Raw genomic sequence first — 22,032 nt, forward strand, 5'->3', positions numbered from 1 at the left:
TAGTGATATTTCACCATTCGAGACATTTAAGTATTGCAATATATTATATTTAATGTGAGGTATTCATTGGGGTGATGTTGTCGGACACCTTGAATTTTCTGTTTTTGCGCCTTTACTGGGATATTGTTTTTACCTTACATCTGAGGGTCATCAGAGTGTCGCTTCATTGAAAAGGGATTTATTTTTACCAGCAGTGGGGGCCTTCTCTTTACTATATGACTATTTATTACCAAATTATGTATGGAGGCCGATGTTGTGCCACATTCCATATTGGTTTTAAAATCCATATACCGAGCTGTCCATTTAAATTTCTGCCAATTCACGATAATTCAATTTGTCAGCGAGATATTACTTAGGCAGTATGCTAGGATGGTTTTAGTTTGAAAGTATGCCGAAATTGAAAAATATATTTTTTCTTCTTAATACTTATTGATCTCAGTATTCTCTTTAATATGAATTATAAGGCTTATTACATTGCATGTAAGTTGCCTATAATATTAACAATTGTCCTATCTTCATGTAGGTAAATCAATAATACAAATATATATCTGAATATAAACTAAATTTACTGAAATTAGTATTTATATTACTTTTACTTAAGCGTATCAAAAGGAAATATAAAACAGACTATCATGAGATACTATTATATTTTGTCCCTCGTTGCTTCTGACATATTTAAGCAAAGATATAACATTAAATAAAACAACAGTGGAAGTTTTTCAGTACTATTGTTGCATTCTCATAATTTTCCCGCTTTTTGAGATTCTACACCACGTTGCGTGTGTACATGATCTTTGTTGTGGTGGTGGCAGTACACGGTACTATGGCTAGCTGAGGGCAAAGTGGAAGATCCGGAACAATGATTGTGGTACTGTGGTACTTTTATGCTGCTTTCATTATATTACACCATCACAACAAAGGTCATGCTGGAGCCACGCCTGGGGAACATGGGGAGCTCCACCAACTGCTGAATCTGATTCTCTCCGCGCGTCACCGTCACAGTAAGAGTTTTGTACTTCTGCTGGGGATCTGCCACTGTGACACTGATCTCAGAGCTGCCGATGGTAAGGAGGGCGAGGCAGGGCAGATCCACGGAGAGAGTCACGAGTTCCGCACCGCCACACGCAGCGGTCACATCCCCTGCCTCAAACAGCGCGGCACCCAGGGTCTGTTGATAGACATGGGAAACTGAGATCAAAGTAAACGGAAGTGACCCATTGTCCAGTATAAAATAATGCACGTGTGCCACCGCGATGATTCGTTCATGTGTGTGTGTGTGTGTGTGTGAGAGAGAGAGAGAGAGAGAGAGAGAGAGAGAGAGAGAGAGAGAGAGAGAGAGAGAGAGAGAGAGAGAGAGAGAGAGAGAGAGAGAGAGAGAGAGAGAGAGGGGGGGGGGGTCGCATGTACATGTGTGTGTGTGTGTGTGTGTGTGTGTGTGTGTGTGTGTGTGTGTGTGTGTGTGTGTGTGTGTAATGATTTAATAATAACATATGGGTAGGCGGTGGCTGAGTGGTAGCGTGCGGGCTCCACATTCACCGCGTGATGGATGACACGGGTTCGAGTCCCCACGCTACCACCTGTGATTTTTCAGTCACCGCCGAGTGGCCTAAAATTACCCACATGCTGTCCTGAGGACCACCCATCAACCCGGACTCTAGAGGAAACAGTCCAAGTGAATCAAGAAGGAGTTCCGGGGGGCAGCATGAACCAAGAAAAGATGGCGCCACTATAAAACACTTGCCTGCGCCATGACGGGCTGGGGCCGACTACCATCCAGGCCCCTTAAGAAAGCCTACCGGCGCCAAAAGGCTGACACCTAAAAAAAAAAACATAATGACAATAATAGGCGATAGCTGAGTGGTTGGCGTGCGGGCCCCGCATTTGCCGCGTTCTGAACGACGCGGGGTCGAATCCGCCGCTACCACCTAGGATTATTCAGTCTCCGCCGAGTGGCCAAAGATTATCCACATGCTGTCCTGAAGACCACCCATCAACACGGACTCTAAAGGAAACCGTCCAAGTGAATCAAGAACGAGCTCTGGGGGTCAGCATGAGCCAGGTAAACATGGCGCTTTTATAAACACCTACCTGCGCCACAACGGGTTGGGGCCGACCACCAGGCCCCTCAAGAAGGCCTACCGGCGCAATAGGCCAGCACGTAAAAAAAAAAAAAAAAAAAAGGTTTATTCACTGCTTACAGTTTACATAGAAAAAAAAAAAAAACGGTGGAATACAATACACTGCATGAGCTGTGATGAGCATATAGAGTCGGTCTGTCGGCACGCTGATACGAGACGCCTTAAATTGGCTCCTCCATTTTCGGAGAGAGCAGTCTCTCTGACGGTCCCCCTAATAACCCGTGCCCATGAAGATATGGACAAATATTCAATAACAATAACAACGGCACAATTTCCCACGGGCAGATGACTCAAAGCGAGAGATCAAGACGGGTGTTGGCCAAGGTACTCAGGGGTCGTGGCGACTCCTGGGTAATTTTTTACTGAGTCGTTGTGAACTGTGTATAGTGTTAGTGTATATTATAACTATAACTTTAATAACGTTCTAAATAAGCATAGGTAGAGAGGGGCATGCCAAATTTTGCTCGAGCTCTCAACCACTCCTTTGGCATTGCTGTATCACCGGTAATAAATTTCTTTCTTGACTATTTTACATGAACGTTTGCTAATTATGAAAGTATCACCAAGCAAAAAGGAGCAACTTTAAGATTTCCAGAACAGCGAGATAACTTACTGCAAGTCAAACCAACAGTGCCACACCCTATGTTCCTAGAATAAACAGTAACACCCAACGTCCTACACCTATTCCTAACCTCTATTTTGTGTATCTGCTGGACTCCTTCGATCACAACCTTACGTCCGTATTTTGTCCTACTCTCCTTTAAGGGCGATGGGCCCAATGAAGAAATCTTGGCTTTGACTTTATCCTTGTGCTTAGTGGGATAACCTGAAGTTTCACCTTTCTGATTTTCCGAAGACTGATTACTGCTTACAGGTCAGAAACCCAACGATGTGTGCCTAGCGCATTATGAAAGTGATTTGATAGAGGCATACAATTCCACATACTCTCCTTACTTCTCCTAATAATTTGCCACGGTTCAGTCACACTTATTCTAGTTCTATCAAATATAGAGGCAGCTCACAGAAGGAACCTGGTCCGGTATACAGAAAATTTCATAAAAGCTCTTCTTAAAGCCACTCATAAATTCAAAAATTCTCCTCATAGTTAGCAGTTAGACTTGTGAGGCATGCAGAGAAATTCACAAGGCGACTCCTAACTATGAGCTAAGTGATTTATGAGCTACTTATAAGAAAGCGCCTCGCGGTGAATCTTTCGCTACTACGTAATAGCGCTAACGTTTGGTTAAAAACACTCATATGACGATAATATGGTTATGGTGGTATGTTGTTATCACTTTAAAGTTAAAAGTAGAAACTTTATTAATGTACTAGTTGCAGGAATGAGATTCTCTCAACATATTATACCTCGAAAAGAATATATGTGGATTTACCTTGGCTGGCGGCAGACGCTGCCCACCTCGGCTCAGAACAACAACAGTCACAAGAAGTCTACAGTCCGTTTCATTCCATCTGTCCACTCATGAACGTTGATGTGGCACCTGCGCATTGTTAGTTCGTGATTGCAAGATGATCAGCTTTATATGTTTAGTGATATATTTGAGTGTTTGTGTATACATAGGTGAGTGAACTTTTAGATAATATGTAGTCTGAAATGTCTGAGATAAGAACATAGGAACATAGGAGTCTGCAAGAGGCCGGTAGACCTATACGAGGCAGCTCCTCTGAACCTAAGCTCCCGTGTAGCTCCCGTGTTTCTAATCCCACCTAATATCGCTGTCCATGAATTTATCTAATCTATTTTTGAATGTGACAATTGTATTGACACTCACCACATGACTGCTAAGTCTATTCCACTCATCCACCACCCTGTTTGTATACCAATTTTTGCCTATGTCCCTGTTGAATCTGAATTTATCCAGTTTAAACCCATTACTTCGTGTCCTACACGGTTCTCGTACCAACAAAACGTTATGAATATCTCCCTTATTAAAGCCCTTCATCCATTTATAAACCTCGATCATGTCTCCACGCACCCTTCGCCTTTCTAGAGAATGCAAGTTTAACTGTTTGAGTCTTTCCTCGTATGGAAAGTTTCTCAACCCCTGAATCATCTTAGTCATCCTCCTCTGCACCGATTCTAACGTTTTGATATCCATTCTATAGTAAGGTGACCAGAACTGAGCCGCATAGTCAAGATGAGGTCTACCTAATGCTAAATGTAGTTTGAGGAAGACTTCGGCGCTTCTGTTGCTTACGCTTCTTGAAATAAATCCCAGTACCCTATTTGCTCGATTTCTAACTTGAATGCATTGTGCCCTTGGACGGAGGTCAGAGCTCACTAAGACCCCTAAATCCCTCTCGCACCCAGACCTGCTTATGAGAGTGTCATTTAAGCAATAGTTATGTGAGGGGTTGTTCCTATCTACACTCAGAATACTGCACTTCCCTACATTGAACTCCATCTGCCATTTATCCGCCCAGTCATACAATCTGCTGAATTCACCCTGGAGAATACTAGCGTCCTGATCCGACTCAATTACTCTACCAATCTTGGTATCATCTGCAAACTTACTAACATCACTACTAATTCCTGTATCTAAATCATTGATATAAATAACAAACAAAAGTGGATCTAATACCGAACCTTGTGGGACCCCACTCGTAACACATCCCCAGTCAGGTCTTTTACCATTGATTTGCACTCTTTGCTTCCTATTGCTAAGCCACGCCTTGACCCAGTTCAAAACTTTACCCTCTACTCCGTGAGCCTGTAATTTAAGCAACAGTCGTTGGTGAGGATCTTTGTCAAACGCTTTACTAAAATCAAGATATATTACATCATAATTTTCATCTCTGTCTACCGCCTCAAATACTTTATTGTAGAAGGAAAAAAGATTGGTGAGGCATGACCTACCTTTTGTGAACCCATGGTGCGAGTCGTGAATTAAGCTGTGTTTCTCTAAATGCTCCCGAATGTTCCTGGCTGTTATGGACTCCAGCATCTTGCCTATAACCGATGTTAAGCTAATTGGGCGATAGTTTGAAGCAACTGACCTGTCCCCCTTTTTGAAAATCGGCGTCACATTAGCTACTTTCCATAGGCTCGGCACATAGTCAGTATTTACCGACATCTTAAAGATGTCGGTTAGTGGCTCACTGAGTACATTACCTAATTCCTTTAATACTCTCGGAAATATCCCGTCAGGACCTGGCGACTTGTTCTTAACCTTATTTATCTCATCCTAAACTACTTGTCTGGCAATGATTTTATCCCTCAATTTATCGCCATCCCCGCCCTCGTACACCTGAAGCCTTTCCGATATAGTCGTCCGATCCTCCTGTGTGAATACTGAAAGGAAGAAGTCGTTCAACAATGTGCTCATATTTTCGTAATTTTCTACTAGCTCCCCTGTGTTTGTTTTCAGCGGTCCAATTTTCTCCCGTGTTTTTGTTCTATACATCTGAAAGAAGCCCTTAGGATAACTTTTCGCCTCATTTGCTACTTTGATCTCATAGTTCCTCTTAGCTATCCTGGTGTTTTTCTTAACTAATCTAGATAGTTCGACGTACCGACCCCTGAGATGTGTATCACCATTCTTTATTTTCTGATAAACTCCCTTCTTTAACCCTATCTCGTGTTTTGGTCCACGAGTCATCCACTTAGGATCATTGTTTTCTTTTCTAAGTGTTCGCTGTGGTATATGCTGTCCTTGCCCCTCTACTATTACTCTAACTAAATTATTGTAAGACATTTCTACCTGGTTCTCCTGGCTCTCCAATCCGCAGTTCTGGCCCTCATGAATTCCTAAATTATCCCAGTTTACCCCTTCAAGATGTCTTCGAAGCCCCTCGTAATTTGCTCTTCTGAAATCTAGCACTAACACTGGGTTTGGTTCGCGGGTTACCGCCCAGTCTAAGCCAAAACGAATCGTTCTGTGGTCACTATTTCCTAACTCTCCGCCCACCTCCAACTCACGTAGCAAGTTCCCATTATTGGTTATGACTAAGTCTAATATGTTATCTCCTCTGGTAGGCTCAGTAACTACCTGCTTTAGGAAATTATCTTGAATAACTTCAAGAAAGTCCTCGGCTTCCAGATCACCCTCTAGGTCTTCCCAGTCTATATTCCTATAATTAAAGTCCCCCGTTAGGCAGACATTTCTACTCCTACTCGCCCTGCCAATCTCCTGTAGTAGTATACTCGTGTCCTGCCTGTTTAGGTTGGGTGGCCTGTACAGAACTCCTAGAGTTAATTTTTCTTTCCCTTTGTAAACGTCCACCCAAACTGATTATGAATCCATGTTAGTTTTGACTGAATCGTTAACTAAACATTTAAGTGAGTCTTTAACATATAGCGCAACTCCACCTCCCTTTCTGCCCCTTCTGTCTTTGTGAAACATCTGATAACCCGTTATTTCAAATTCCGATCTAAAATTTCTATTGGCAGTGTCTATCCATGTCTCAGTGATCGCTATTATGTAAAAATTTTCTGAATAAGCTTCACCCCTTAGTAAGTCTATTTTGTTTCAAAGGCTCCTGCTGTTAGTATAGAAGATTCTTAGCCCGTCCTCGTTTATTCCCCTATAATTACTTCTAAGCTGCCTGGTTATATTATGAGCTAGATCTCCTCTCCCATTACTCCTCCGCCCCTCGCCTATACTAAAAAGTCCCTCAGGGTACCAAGTGCTCGCTCAAGGGAGTCTGAGAGAGCCTCAACACCCTTGAACGTCAAATGTATCCCGTCACGGGCGTAGAGGGCGTCGTTGCCAAAGAAGAGGTCCCAATTGTCGACGAACAGCTACCATTTGCGCTCGCAGTGCTCAGCAAGTCTGCTGTTCACTGCTATCGGCCTGGACAGCCATCCATCGGCAGGACGCCACACACTACTGGCGACCCACCAGCGTCACGAATCCTGCCTAACAATTCTCTAAAACGCCTGAGAATGTCCTCGCTTGGCACACGGGAAACGTCGTTTCCGCCACAGCTGAGAAAGACATAAGAACATAAGAACATAAGAACGCAGGAGTCTGCAAGAGGCCGGTAGGCCTGTACGAGGCAGCTCCTTTGACCCTAAGCTCCCGTGTATCTAACCCCACCTAATATCGCTGTCCATGAATTTATCTAGTCTATTTTTGAATGTGACAATTGTATTGGCACTCACCACATGACTGCTAAGCCTATTCCACTCATCCACCACCCTATTAGTAAACCAATTTTTGCCTATGTCCCTGTTGAATCTGAATTTATCCAGTTTAAACCCGTTACTTCGTGTCCTACCCGGTTCTCTTACCAACAAAACCTTATGAATGTCTCCCTTATTAAAGCCCTTCATCCATTTATAAACCTCGATCATGTCTCCACGCACCCTTCGCCTTTCTAGAGAATGCAAGTTTAACTGTTTGAGTCTTTCCTCGTATGGCAAGTTTCTCAACCCCTGAATCATCTTAGTCATCCTCCTCTGCACCGATTCTAACATTTTGATATCCATTCTATAGTAGGGTGACCAGAACTGAACCGCATAGTCAAGATGAGGTCTAACTAATGCTAAATATAGTTTGAGGAAGACTTCGGGGCTTCTGTTGCTTACGCTCCTTGAAATAAATCCCAGTACCCTATTAGCTCGATTTCTAGCTTGAATGCATTGTGCCCTTGGACGGAGATCAGAGCTCACTAAGACCCCTAAATCCCTCTCGCACCCAGACCTGCTTATGAGAGTGTCATTTAAGCAATAGTTATGTGAGGGGTTGTTCCTACCTACACTCAGAATACTGCACTTCCCTACATTGAACTCCATCTGCCATTTATCCGCCCAGTCATATAATCTGTTGAGTTCACCTTGGAGAATACTAGCGTCCTGATCCGACTCAATTACTCTACCGATCTTGGTATCATCTGCAAATTTACTAACATCACTACTAATTCCTGTGTCTAAGTCATTGATATAAATAATAAACAAAAGTGGACCTAATACCGAACCTTGTGGGACCCCACTCGTAACACATCCCCAGTCAGATCTTTTACCATTGATTTGCACTCTTTGCTTCCTATTGCTAAGCCACGCCTTGACCCAGTTCAAAACTTTACCCTCTACTCCGTGAGCCTGTAATTTAAGCAACAGTCGTTGGTGAGGAACTTTGTCAAACGCTTTACTAAAATCAAGATAGATTACATCATAATTTTCATCTCTGTCAACCGCCTCAAATACTTTATTGTAGAAGGACAAGAGATTGGTGAGGCATGACCTACCTTTTGTGAACCCATGCTGCGAGTCGTGAATTAAGCTATGTTTCTCTAAATGCTCCCGAATGTTCCTGGCTATTATGGACTGCAGCATCTTCCCTATAACCGATGTTAAGCTAATTGGGCGATAGTTTGAAGCAACTGACCTGTCCCCTTTTTAAAATCGGCGTCACATTAGCTACTTTCCATAGGCTCGGCACATAGCCAGTATTAACCGACATCTTAAAGATGTCGGTTAGTGGGTCACTGATTATATCACCTAGCTCCTTTAATAACCTCGGAAATATCCCGTCAGGACCTGGCGACTTGTTCTTCTTAAGCTTATCTATCTCATCCTGAACTACTTGCCTGGTAATGATTATATCCCTCAATTTATCGCCATCCCCGCCCTCGTACACCTGAACTCTTTCCGGTATAGTCGTTCGATCCTCCTGTGTGAATACTGAAAGGAAGTAGTCGTTCAACAATGTGCTCATATTTTCGTAATTTTCTACTAGCTCCCCTGTGTTTGATTTCAGCGGTCCAATTTTCTCCCGGGTTTTGTTCTATACATCTGAAAGAAGCCCTTAGGATTACTTTTCGCATCATTTGCTACTTTGATTTCATAGTTCTATTTTGCTATCCTGGTGTTTTTCTTAACTAATCTAGATAGTTCGACGTACCGGCCCCTGAGATGTGTTTCCCCATTCTTTATTTTCTGATAAATTCCTTCTTTAACCCAATCTCGTGTTTTAGTCCACGAGTCATCCACTTAGGATCATTGTTTTCTTTTCTAAGTGTTCGCTGTGGTATATGCTGTTCTTGCCCCTCTACTATTACTCTAACTAAATTATTGTAAGACATTTCTACCTGGTTCTCCTGGCTCTCCAATCCGCAGTTCTGGCCCTCATGAATCCCTAAATTATCCCAGTTTACCCCTTCAAGATGTCTTCGAAGCCCCTCGTAGTTTGCTCTTCTAAAATCTGGCACTAACACTGGGTTTGGATCACGGGTTACCGCCCAGTCTAACCTAAAACGAACCGTTCTGTGGTCACTATTTCCTAACTCTCCGCCCACCTCCAACTCACGTAGCAAGTTCCCATTATTGGTTAGGACTAAGTCTAATATGTTATCTCCTCTGGTAGGCTCAGTAACTACCTGCTTAAGGAAATTATCTTGTATAACTTCAAGAAAGTCCTCGGCTTCCAGGTCACCCACTAGATCTTCCCAGTCTATATTCCTATAATTAAAGTCCCCCATTACGCAGACATTTCTACCCATACTCGCCCTGCCAATCTCCTGTAGTAATATACTCGTGTCCTGCCTGTTAAGGTTGGGTGGCCTGTATATAACTCCTAGAGTTAGTTTTCTTTCCTTTGTAAACGTCCACCCAAACTGATTCTGAATCCATGTTAGTTTTGACTGAGTTGTTAACTAAACATTTAAGTGAGTCTTTAACATATAGCGCAACTCCACCTCCCTTTCTGCCCCTTCTGTCTTTGTGAAACATCTGATAACCCGTTATTTCAAATTCTGACCTAAAATTTCTGTTAGCAAAGTCTATCCATGTCTCAGTGATCGCTATTATGTCAAAATTTTCTGAACAAGCTTCACCCCTTAGTAAGTCTATCTTGTTTCTGAGGCTCCTGCTGTTAGTATAGAAGATTCTTAGCCCGTCCTCTGTTACTCCTCTAGAATTACTTCTAAGCTGCCTGGTTATATTATGAGCTAGATGTCCCCTCCCATTACTCCTCCCCCCCTCGCCTATACTAAAAAAATCCCTCAGGGTACCAAGTGCTCGCTCAAGGGAGTCTGAGAGAGCCTCAACACCCTTGAACGTCAAGTGTATCCCGTCACGGGCGTAGAGGGCGTCGTTGCCAAAGAAGAGGTCCCAATTGTCGACGAACAGCCACCCATTGCGCTCGCAGTGCTCAGCAAGTCTGCTGTTCACTGCTATCGCCCTGGACAGCCATCCATCGCCAACGCCCCTCCTTGGCAGGACGCCACACACTACTGGTGACCCACCAGCGTCACGTATCCTGCCTAACAATTCTCTAAAACGCCTGAGAAGGTCCTCGCTTGGCACACAATGGAGTTCGATCCCTCGCTAGCCATACACGCCTCAATCCTGCCTGATATATGGCCCACCCCTGCCCCTGGGAAACACACCCTCGTCCTGTTCTTATCCTTGGAGCGAAAATACCTGTCAACATAACGAACCTGACTATCACCAACAACAAGAACCCGACGGTCAGGAGGGGGGCCAGAAGGAGGGGTGGGTGAAGGGGGGAGGGGAGAGCGGGAAGGGAGGGGAGGGACCTGCTGTGAAGAATGAGGAGAAATTGTGGAAGAGGTGGAAGGTGGAAAGGAGGAGGAGGAGGAGGAGGAGGAGGAGGAGGAGGAGGAAAAGGAAGAGGAAGGAGGAGTAGGATAAAGGGAGGGTGAGGTGGTGGAGGGAGGAACGGACGAGGAGAGGGAGGAAGAAGAGGGGGAAAGGGAAGGTAAGGGGCAGATGTGGGAGGGAGGAACGAGCGAGGAGGCGGAGGACAAGGAGGAGAAAGAGGGAGAGGAGGAGGAGCAGAGTGGGCGGGAAGAGGGGAGAGGGGGGGCGGAAGAGGAAGGCGAGAAGTTGGAGGCAGAGGAGGAGGAAGGAGGAAGAGGTGAAAGGGAGGGTGAGGTGGGGGAGGGAGGAGGAAGAGGGGGATAGGGAAGGTGAAGGACAGGTGTGGGAAGCAGGGACGAGCGAAGAGGCGGAGGACAAGGAGGAGAAAAGAGGGAGAGGAGGAGGGGGAGGGTGGGCGGGAAGAGGGGAGAGGGGGGACGGAAGAGGAAGGCGAGGAGGAGGAGGAGGAGGAAGAAGAGGAGAAGGAGGAGTGGGAAGCGGGGAGAGCGGAGACGGTCGAGGAGGAGGAGGAGGAGGAGGAGGATGGGAGGGGCTGCTGTGTGGGAGAAGACAATACTGGAGAGAGGAGGACGAGGAAGAAGAGGAAGAGGAAGAGGAAGAGGAAGGGAAAGAGGAGGAGGCGGGCTTGTCACTGCTGCACTAACTAATAAGTCTACCTGGGCGGCGAGAGTCGTAACCCTATTCTCTAACTCTATGGTCCTCTGATCATCCTTCTGAGTCTTAACGCAGAACCTACAAACGTCCTTGGAAAGAAAGTACTGCTTGGCCATGCGAAGGCCACACCCAGAACAACGCTTGAGGGACGTCATGGTGAAGATATGGGCGAGGAAAGACGGAAATAATTTGGCGCGTTAAGACAATAACAAAGTACGCAGCTGCGGTGAGGTCGTCAGGTCAAATCTCTGGGCAAAAATGTGTATCTAGGAAAACAAACCAACAGCTGCGGTGAGGTCGTCAGGTCAAATCTCTGGGCAAAAATGTGTATCTAGGAAAACAAACCAACAGCTGCGGTGAGGTCGCAGTCAGGTCAATTCCCCAGGGAAAAGGGTGTGTCTCGGGTAAAAAGGCGCGGTTATTTCTATCCACCAAGACAAAACACAAGCCAATACTAATATACTGAGAAATCACTTACGTAAAGAAGATAATAACTGTGTTCACTAGGTTTGCGCGGAAGGTGGATTATCTAGTGTTTTGTGTTGACTTAGAAATTAACGTAGCTTGGCGCGCCTGATTCACGTGGTCCTATTATCACAGCACAGTGAGGTATCCTGATAATAGAAGGAGAAGAAAACACAGAAGCAATATAAAAAACACAAAAGCAATATAAAACCATGTGGCACTGGGTTGGCGTGAAAGAGTGTTGAATTTAGTGTAGATGTGGGAAGCTTAATACACTTGTCCTAGGAGTAACTGTGGATCACTATCTAACTAGGTAAATATTAAATCAGAACACTTAGCGGTCTGTAGTAGAAGGCAGGGTAACCCTCCTGGTTTTGTAGTCCTCCAGTACAGCAGCAGTTCACAGAAGCACAGAACGCCTCACACCGCAAAAGCAGAGGAAAGCAGAGGAAAGAGTGAGTTGGTTCCACACAGCAGCGGGGCAAAGCCACGTGTGAACCCAGGGAAGGTTGCGCGCTGACTGAGGTCTCGAATCAATCTAACAGGGTAACCTACATTTTGATACAAAGGCATTTCAGCGATATCCCATGATTCTGCTTAGACACTCATTACCAAAGGCAGGGGAGGCGGTGGCTGAGTGGTTAGCGTGCCGGCCCCGCATTCGGCGCGTTGCTCATGATGTGGTTTCGAATCCGCCGCTAACCACCTGGGATTTTTCAGTCACCGCCGAGTAGCCTAAGACTACCCACATCCTGTCCTGAAGACCACCTATCAACCCGGACTCAGGAGTCTAGAAGAAGCTGTACAGCGGAAGTGATATCAAGAATGAGCTCCGGCGGGCAGCATGAGCCATTAATAATGGTGCCACTATAAATAATTGCCTGCGCCAACCATCAGGCCCATATGAATTAGCCTACCGACGCTATAGGCCACATGTAAAAAAAAAAATAAAAAAAATCCGCTTTTCAAATCAATTCATTGTCCAACAATCCCACAGTCAAGTCCCACAATCATACAGTAAGGCAGGAAGCACAAGTGATACGAAAAGCCGAATTTTTGTCCCTCTCAGTGATCGACAACACCATAAACATCTGCACATGAGTACATGGCATCGTATAAGAGGCTAATCTTTTTGGCGAGACCTGCCGTTCGTCTGTAATATGCTTACAAGATTTTGTGAAATTATGCAAGATATTAATGTTCTCACCATATGACTGGAAAACCTTTACTGTTTCGTCTAGGACACCTGTACCTTGCTTTTATACTAGGAGACCTGGAGTCCCAAGAACTTTGCCTCCTCGTATAATGCCTCGGGGGCCTTACCACAACTCCCAACGACTCCGCATAAACTTTTGCCTCATCGGAAAGAAAATAGGTCAGTGACACTTTTATTGCCAACAAATGCTCAACAATGACACTGATCGACAACTCTGTCTAATACCGAGTCCACATGCCACAGTACTGAATTTTCCACCATCTGGCTAAGACTCCTTTGTCATTCTACTACTACGTATATCTGTGCTGCTTATCGCTCATCTAACTCTATCCATTATGTAAAATCATTTGACTATTTAAACTCTAAAGTGGAGGACAGCTTGACTCACTGTCCCTTCGCTGAAATCTCCATTCTAAAGTCAAACCAATTCAAATAGTCCGTTTGGGGGTTCGATTCCGTGGGTATTTTCTCTCCTCTGCTCTGCCACACAGTCCCAGCACCTATTTTTCCCTCTCATATGTTACCTATAGGGAACATATGAGAGAAAGGGGTGGGTGTTGAGACTGTGTGGCAGAGCAGAGGGGAGGAAAGGACCGGCTAATTCGATCGCCTAAATGGAGTATTTGAAATGGTTTGACTATAATAGATTTCAATGTTCACTGCCAGTTTTGGGCCATCCTCTTTCACTGACCACCCTGGTTAATGAACCTACAACTTTGCTCTCCTTAATGACCTTGAACAGTTGGTTCACGCATTACACGTATTTTCGACCGCCTTGGAGACACGCCCAACATTCTAAAACTCTTTATAATCTTCAACCCTTCGGCTTACTCTGTCAAACTGTTCTCTCCGTTGGGCTCCTCCGATCACAACCTCATTTCATTATTCTGTCCCATCGCTCCTGAACAGCCTCAGGACCCACCGACGAAGTGGTGCTTTTGGCATTTCGCTTCAGCTTGGTGGGACGATCTGGTGATACTTTTCCGATTTTCCGTGGAATGATAACTGCTTCCAGGAGAGACCCCTCTGTGTGTTCCCAGTGCATCACTGAGGTGATTGTCTCTGGATTGGAGGCACATACATCACTTACTTTCTTTATCTACACATCACGCTAAAACGCCTTGGTTTAATCACGTTATCTTTATCTAAAAATGAGAGAGGCAGCTCACAAAAGGTACAAAAGCCTTCGCACACTTGCTAAGCATGATCTATTCTCCGACTAACCAAAAACTCCTTCATTAATAGAAAGTACCGCAATCTTGCTTTTTCTAATTCTTCCAGAGATTTCTGACAACTAGCCAAAATTATATCATCCAATTTCACTTTTTCATCTTTCACTCCTTTCCAAATTCCTGAGGGCAGCACCACCGTCTCATCGGTCTCTAAGGCTGAACTCTGTGTTTAGACGTTCTGTAAGAATTGCACTCTGGACGATTCTGGGCATATTCCTCTTAGTCATTTCACCTCTGACTCCATTATTATGAAGATTCTATAGAATGATGTTTATATATCCTCTCTGGCCTCAATCCTCAGAAGGCTTATGGGCCTGATGGAGTGCCTCCTATTGTCCTAAAAACTGTACTTCCGTGCTGACACCCTGCCTGGTCAAACTCTCTCGTCTCTATCTGTCAACATCTACCTTTCATCCCTGCTGGAAGTACGCCTACATATTACAGCCTGTGCCTAAGAAGAGTGACCGTTTCAATTCCTCAAACTACCGTCCTATAGGTTTTACTTTACTGTCATTCAAAAGCTTCTGAATCAATCCTTAACCAAAAGATTCATAAGCATCTATCCACTTCTGACCTTCTATCTGATCGCCATTATGGGTTCCGCAACGGGCGTTCTTCTGTTGATCTTGCTTTTTTTTTACTGACTCCTGGTCATCCTCTCTTAGCCGTTTCGGTGAAGCTATCACTGTTGACCTACACATTTTGTAAGCATTTTACAACGTCTGGCGCAAGTCTTTGCTTTCTAAACTACCCTCCGACTATGGATACTATCCTTCTCTCTGTACCTTTATCTCCAGTTTCCTTTCCGGCAGTTTTATCTCTGCTGTAGTAGAAGGTCACTGCTCTTCATCTATATCTATCAACAGTGGTGTCCCACAGGGCTATGTTCTATCTCCCACTTTCCTTCTATTATTCATTAATGATCTTCTTTCCAAAACAAACTGTCCTATCCACTCATGCGCTGATGATTCTACTGTGCAGTATTCAATTTCTTTCAACAGAAGACCCTCCTAACAGGAATTACAAGACTCAAGACTGAAGGCTGCAAAACGATTAACCCCAGACCTTGCTATCAGTTTTGACTGGAGTAGAAAGAATCTTGTCTCCTTCAAAGCCTCAAATACTGAGTTTCTCCACCTATCAACTCGACATAATCTTCCAAACACCTATCCCTTATTCTTCGACAATACTCACCTGTCACCTTTTTCGACACAAAACATCCTCGGTCGATATTTAATTGAAACTCTTAATCGGAAACTTCGCATCTCCTCATTTACTAAATCATCTACCTCGAGGTTATGCATTCTGTATAGCCACCGCCAGCCCTTCTCCCCCGCACAGATAATATCCATATTCAAGGGTCTTGTCCTCCTTCGTATGGAATATGCATCTGACGTGTGAGGGGGCTCCACACAAACAGCTCTCTTGGACAGAGTAGACAGTAAGGCTCTTCGTCTCATCAGCTCCCCTCGTTTTACTTACAGTTTCTTACCTCCTAAATTCCGACGCAGCTATCTCCTACCGATAATTTCATGCTGACTGCTCTTTTGAACTTGCTAACTGCATGCCATGCCTCCCCCTCCCGCGGACCCGCTGCACTCGACTTTCTACTCTTGCTTATCTCTATACTGTCCAAATCCCTTATGCAAAAGTTAACCAGCACCTTCATTATTTTATCCCTTTTATTGGTAAACTCTGGAACAGCCTTCTTTTGTCTGTATTTCCTCCTACCTATTACTTGACCTCTTTCAAGAGATGAGTGTCAAGTCACCTCTTCTCCTGAAATCTACCTCTCTTTTGGCATCTTATTCTGTTTGCGTTTATTGAAGCAGCGCCTAGCGGTTTTATTTATTTTTTTGCTCTTTTGTTTTGTGCCCTTGAGCCCTTTTTTTTTTTATCCTTGCGGTAAAAAAAAAGTGTCGAAAAGTGATGGGGCACGGACAGAGCCTTGCTTCATTCTCGCATTAACTGAATGAGGACAGGCTCTCCCAACACTTCACAGCACTTTCAGCCCCAGACTACAAAGTACAGATAAACAGTCCTTGCAGAAATCCTACAGGAGCGCAATTAATCTAACACTCTTTCGTGATCCATTGAATCAAACACCTTCTTGATATGGACATGAGTTTCAAAATTCGTATGTCGAAACTTGCGTCGGCGCTCCACCAATACGCCAAACACTAGGATACGGTTAGTGGTTGAGTTACCATGCATGACCCCGAACTGTTCAGGTGTCTCTACCTTAAGAATCCGCATTACCAATGGATGGACAAGCATCTTGCTTAGCACACTAAACTGTGTGATACCACAGTAGCTGCTGCAGTCATGGTGGTCCCCTTTCCCTCTCTATACAGAGACGGTGAGGCCCCTTTTCCGGTCGAACATGCATGCAAATACTAGATTGCCATACGGCAGTCGAGACCGCTTTGAGCAGCTACGCACTGATATTAAAGTTATCGAGGGCTGATATCACCACCTCCCCACCTTGGCAAAGCCCATCTGACCTCATTAAGAGAGGTTGGGTTTTCCCGACGGATGAATCATCACTGATCATATGGAATCCAGTATTTGGAATCTATTTCCCTTCGAGTACCGAAGGGTCTCCTTTATACAAAAATATCAAAGAACTCAGTCCAACTAGTCCTCTGTTCATTTATGTCATCGTTTATTGATGTTTAGTTCTACTGTAGTTTTTTAGCGCTCTCAGTTCCAGAACCCGGACCATTCAATTGGGCTGCAGTATTTGCAGGAGTCCCAGTGAATTACAGAAGATTCTAAAGTGTCTCAGGACGCACTGAATCAGGCGCCTTCTTGAGATTGGCAAAGGCTGTAACCATCTTCTGTCGGAACGCACGTCGGTGCTCCACCAGTACGCTAATCACTAGAATATGGTCAGTCTTGACTTGCAAGGCGTGGACGCTTACTACTCTAGTTTATGCAACTTCAGCAGTAGTCTGCGAATCAGCATGGAAAACATATTGGCAAGGACTTGCCTGGCACACTGACCAGCGTAATACAGAATGCCATACCACAAGCCTGTTGAATATACAAACATCAGTTGCCTTTTGAATCTTGCCACAGTCTCTCTGACTTAATTAAGAGAGTGGCACTGCATGGATCATCATGGTTTATTTGCATCCCAGCGACAGAGAGTTTACCGATTTGAGGGTTCACCATGTATAACTGCTCAAAGAACTCAGCCCAGTGAGCCCTTGTTAGCACTTTTCTGCAGACACATTATTTTATGTTATAGTTTCTGGCTAACATGTAGTTAACCGTTTCTGTACTTGTTTGTGTTACCATTCAGCCACAACCTTTGGTTAAGACATTCCACGCGGCAGGTGGTCACACATAAGTTCAGTTAAATGTTAGGTTTTTGCCGGTGAGTTAATTAGTGCAAACCTTAACATGGTGTTTGAGACCCTGAAAAATTACCGTGTGTTCTAGCGGCACTTGTATATATCTCTCTCTATTCAAGGTTACATAAAAATTGTTTGGGTCTGGCTGTATTGTATTTACACAGCTGTTACACTGTATAAGTAGGCTTACTGCGAGATATGAGGAGGAATTTAGCCACCCTGTTCCATGCACTCTGATACGAATGTGAAGTCCGTTTGGGTGGGGCCCGAGCCTCTCGACAGCTCTGCGGCTTCCCCCCAAATTCATCACTTCCTCTCTCAAATGTCAATTATTTACTATTCTAATTTGTGTATTAAATAATATAACTACACTTGAGGTTATATTTATAGTGCTATGAATGTGTCGCTTTTTTTAATAATAGGAATGATTGTATAAAGTCCATAACAAATGACAACGTTGCTCTCCGATTTTGTCAGAGATCAAAGGTACCATGTCACTTCCTTTCTGATCTTCACCCCCGATGGCAGTTACTCTGACTCGTCCTCATGTGCCCCATAGACGGGGGGGAAAACTTATTTACAATGTGACGGAGGTGGAGGCTACAGCTATCCCTACTCCGATAATTAGGGATAAGTCTGGCAGAACTGTGACCAGTGGATACCCTGTGCTGGCCGCGTTCAAACGAACTTCATTGCTGAGTCTGACTATACGCACGCTCTGAGTTGTTGTGCTCTCTTGGGTCACGGGGGAGGTGATGACTTTGTAATGACTCTTTAGAGAGGCAGAATCAGCATTCAGTCACCCAGTTCCTATATAATCATGCTTTGAAATACCAAGTAATTGCATTGCGACATGTTACACAGTATTTATATGAATCGCAACCTCTCTGTGACTTACATCTTCTGTCCAGTCATGCCATAAGGCAACCATCTGTTCTTCGGATATCATTAACCTGACACGGAGGCGTCAGATCACAGCAGACGGGTCAGGGATCATTCGCATCGATAAGGACTTTGACATTCTCAGCAAGACTCTTGACATACCTCTCCTTGTTTCCTCTTAGAAGAGCTACGCGACATATAGACCTCACCGCAAGTCTGTTAACGCCCATCTTCTCGATCTTCTCCAGCGTCACACCTGAAGCAAATCCAATCCTAGACATTGGACGTTCTCCGGTGTACTCTTGAGCAGCTTCGAGCGTATCATGTTTGAGGTGTCCCATAATTATCAACAGTATTCAAGTTTGCTGACCTAAGTGAACCAATATGAGACTGCCACTGCATGCCCATGTGCACATATCAGGTCCTTCTGTTTCTGGAGATGATTATGGTTAAATATCGATATTATTATTGCCATGACATGAAGTTTGAGTTTGGCAGCAAAAAGCAAGTTAACTGCTGCACACTCTGTACTTCAGAAAATCTTGGACTTTTGTGGGATACTCCAGTGAGTGTGTATGATTAGATGAAACTCCTCAGCTAGACTTTGAATATTGTCCCTTGTAGCTAACTCACCAACTCTGTTATACCCAGCGGTGTAGTTCTGGTCTCTATAACCAAAAATCTACAACTGGCAAGCTTTTAGAAATTTAAATATAACAGGAGAGTGCTGTTGGTGATTTTTGTTCTAGAAAAATGGGGACCATCATATTCACCTTAGGAAGCTCTCTTAGCGATTCCCATTTAAGTAAAGGGCTGAACGCATGTGAGTTTCACTATACCTTGGAAGGATGGTGGCAGGCAGCGTGCAAGCTTGCTGTCTGGGAGAGAACTTCAACGTCTGGATTCTCACTAAAGCGACGAGTCTTGTCCAGGTCAGCGGCGGGCAGCACGGCGTACGTCAGACTGACATCCTTGGGCAATGGACCATGGTCAAGGTAGGCACTGTATGAGATAAGCCAAATTGTGAGTTATAGAAGAATCAAAAGGCGCACAATTCCCCGTTCAAATTCAATATATTTAGGGAGTGGCCGTCTGTCTGTCTACGTATATGCATTCTCATCATAGGTTTTCACTCTACGCTCCGCATGGAAATTATGGCTGATGCTGGGAGTAACATATGAGGTACAGCCCCTCATCCGCTCCACTTTAAGTGGCTTCACTAGGTATTTCAGGGCCTAAATCCATGACGCTTGGATCATGTTGTTATCGAGAGAATATCCTCCCTCAAAGCTAAAGGTTAAGGCTAAGGCATAGCTGTACTTGGCCTGGTGCTCACGTCCGTTTCATTTTTCTCGAGACTGTGGCGGGAAATTAAAGCACCCTGGGACATAGGGAATCAGTTTATCACAGTAACCTTCCCCAGTTTTACCCAGGCATCAATTTATTGACTAGCCCAAAAGGAAGGATGAACAGTACGGCGGGGGGCTCGCCGACTTTCCGGCTGAGACTCGGACCCATGGCTCCAAAAGAGGTTGGCAGAGTCATGGTAATAATAGCTGCCCCTGAAGTGGATGTTAACGCCAGCTGGCCTGAGATTTATATGCAGCTACATATGTACGAAACTACCAGTTCATAATAACAATGTTCATTATCAAGTGGCATTGGCGCAATAAATGTCAGCCAAAATCAAAAGGTACTATAATTTTGCCACAGGTAGTGATCACCTCTACCTTATAACGAATATAAACACCCAACTACAAAACTTACTCTGTCACCCGTGACATAGTTCCTCTTTTCCTTTCTATGTGTATCTATTTGTATCACGCAAGTCCTCACACAAAGGGATAAAAATGCACTGAATTAATTTTCACCAACGTTGTTTTACAGTAATGGAATAAGTTTCCACTTCGATTCGGTGCAACACGATTGATACATATGAAAAATAAACTCTACCTTGTTACCCTTGTGGCAGATATGCAGTATCTAATCAGCCGCTGGATGATCACCTAGTCTGGACCATAAGTGCTGTGTGGTTTGAACTTCTATGTAAAATATGTAAATACAGGCGGACATACTCACACTATACATCATTATGCATGAATAACCTAAATAATAGACACGAATACACACATATTTTTAAAGCGTCCTTCTCATTCGCCTGGGGTGACTCTTCCCTCTACATTCACACGTGTATAGACGCCAGCTCCTCTTCCATAAGTAGTTACAGCATGTGTATAAATAATCCTCAATAGTATGTATTTTGCATAATTCCACACGCGATCAATCAAACCCCGAGGCTCCAACATGCTTGCCGTGTGTGGCGTCCCTGCAAGACTGGGACTGGGAAGCGGGAGCCTGGAAGTTAAGCGATGCTATGTAGTAATTTCCTGTTGCTAGCAGCACACCAATTAGATCCATTATCCCAGGCAAAACAGACGGTCTCTACTGCCTTGGAGAGGTCAATCGGCTAGTCTGCGCTATCATTATCCAAGCGGTCACCACTGCGTTTGTACCCTCCTGCTACCCTTGTGATTGTTGGCCTTAGTTCGTCTAATAACTCTAATTGATCCAACGACAAGCCTTCCCTCGAAGGGCTCCGGGATGGGTGGGGGTGTGGGAGTGCGAATTCTTTAAAAAAAATATATATATATATTGTATATAGCATTCAGTACTTTCACATGTCCAAGGGAGGGGGGGGGGGCACCCTTGCCACCCAGCAGTTACCAGTCACACCCACCCTCATTTCCTGGGGACAGCCAGGGTGGTTTGACGAGACGGAAGCTCGTCGAGCCAGGTAAGAGGTTGGGAGCGGACATAGGGGACTCTCTGAGACGAGGAGACCTGGCAAAGGTGAGATCAGTAGTAGGGGTAATATATACTAATAGACAGGCCAGAAGAACGGTGATCGCCTCAGATGGGCAGCAAGAGCCAGGTAGCTTTAGTCCTCGTCCTCTGTTGTTGGGGTTACTCCGGTTAATTAACATATGATGTTGGCGAGGTTAAGATGACTTGGGGTTTTTTTTTTTTTTTTTTTTTTTTTTTTACAGCAAAGGAGACAGTTCAAGGGCACACAAAAAGCAAACATTAATGAAAAAAAAGCCCGCTACTCACTGCTCCTAAAAAGAATCCAAAGAGGTGGCCGAAAGATAGGTCAGTTTTGGGAGGAGAGGTGTCCTGATACCCTCCTCTTGAAAGAGTTTAAGTCGTAGGCAGGAGGAAATACAGATCAAGGAAGATTGTTCCAGAGTTTACCAGCGTGAGGGATGAAAGAGTGAAGATGCTGGTTAACTCTTGCATAAGGGGTTTGGACAGTATAGGGATGAGCATGAGTAGAAAGTCGAGTGCAGCGGGGCCGCGGGAGGGGGGGAGGCATGCAGTTAGCAAGTTCAGAAGAGCAGTCAGCGTGGAAATATCGATAGAAGATAGAAAGAGAGGCAACATTGCGGCGGAATTTAAGAGGTAGAAGACTATCAGTATGAGGAGGAGAGCTGATGAGACGAAG

The 22,032-nt window shown here is 44.5% G+C and overlaps 1 protein-coding gene across 1 annotated transcript in view; it reads right to left on the reverse strand.

Annotated features, from left to right (window-relative positions):
• Positions 1-630: 630 nt before the first annotated feature.
• Positions 631-22,032, reverse strand: part of LOC126994699 (chondroitinase-AC-like) — a 93,117-nt gene continuing 71,715 nt past the window's right edge. Inside the window, exons 14-15 of the mRNA XM_050853998.1 lie at positions 19,370-19,532; positions 631-1,168 (exon numbers count right to left, since the gene is read on the reverse strand). Of these exons, the coding sequence (XP_050709955.1) occupies positions 902-1,168; positions 19,370-19,532 (430 nt within the window). The 3' untranslated portion in view covers positions 631-901. The remainder of the gene's footprint in view (positions 1,169-19,369; positions 19,533-22,032) is intronic.

Source organism: Eriocheir sinensis, unplaced genomic scaffold (genome assembly GCF_024679095.1).
Source record: "Eriocheir sinensis breed Jianghai 21 unplaced genomic scaffold, ASM2467909v1 Scaffold850, whole genome shotgun sequence".
Classification (NCBI taxonomy): Eukaryota; Metazoa; Arthropoda; class Malacostraca; order Decapoda; family Varunidae; genus Eriocheir; species Eriocheir sinensis.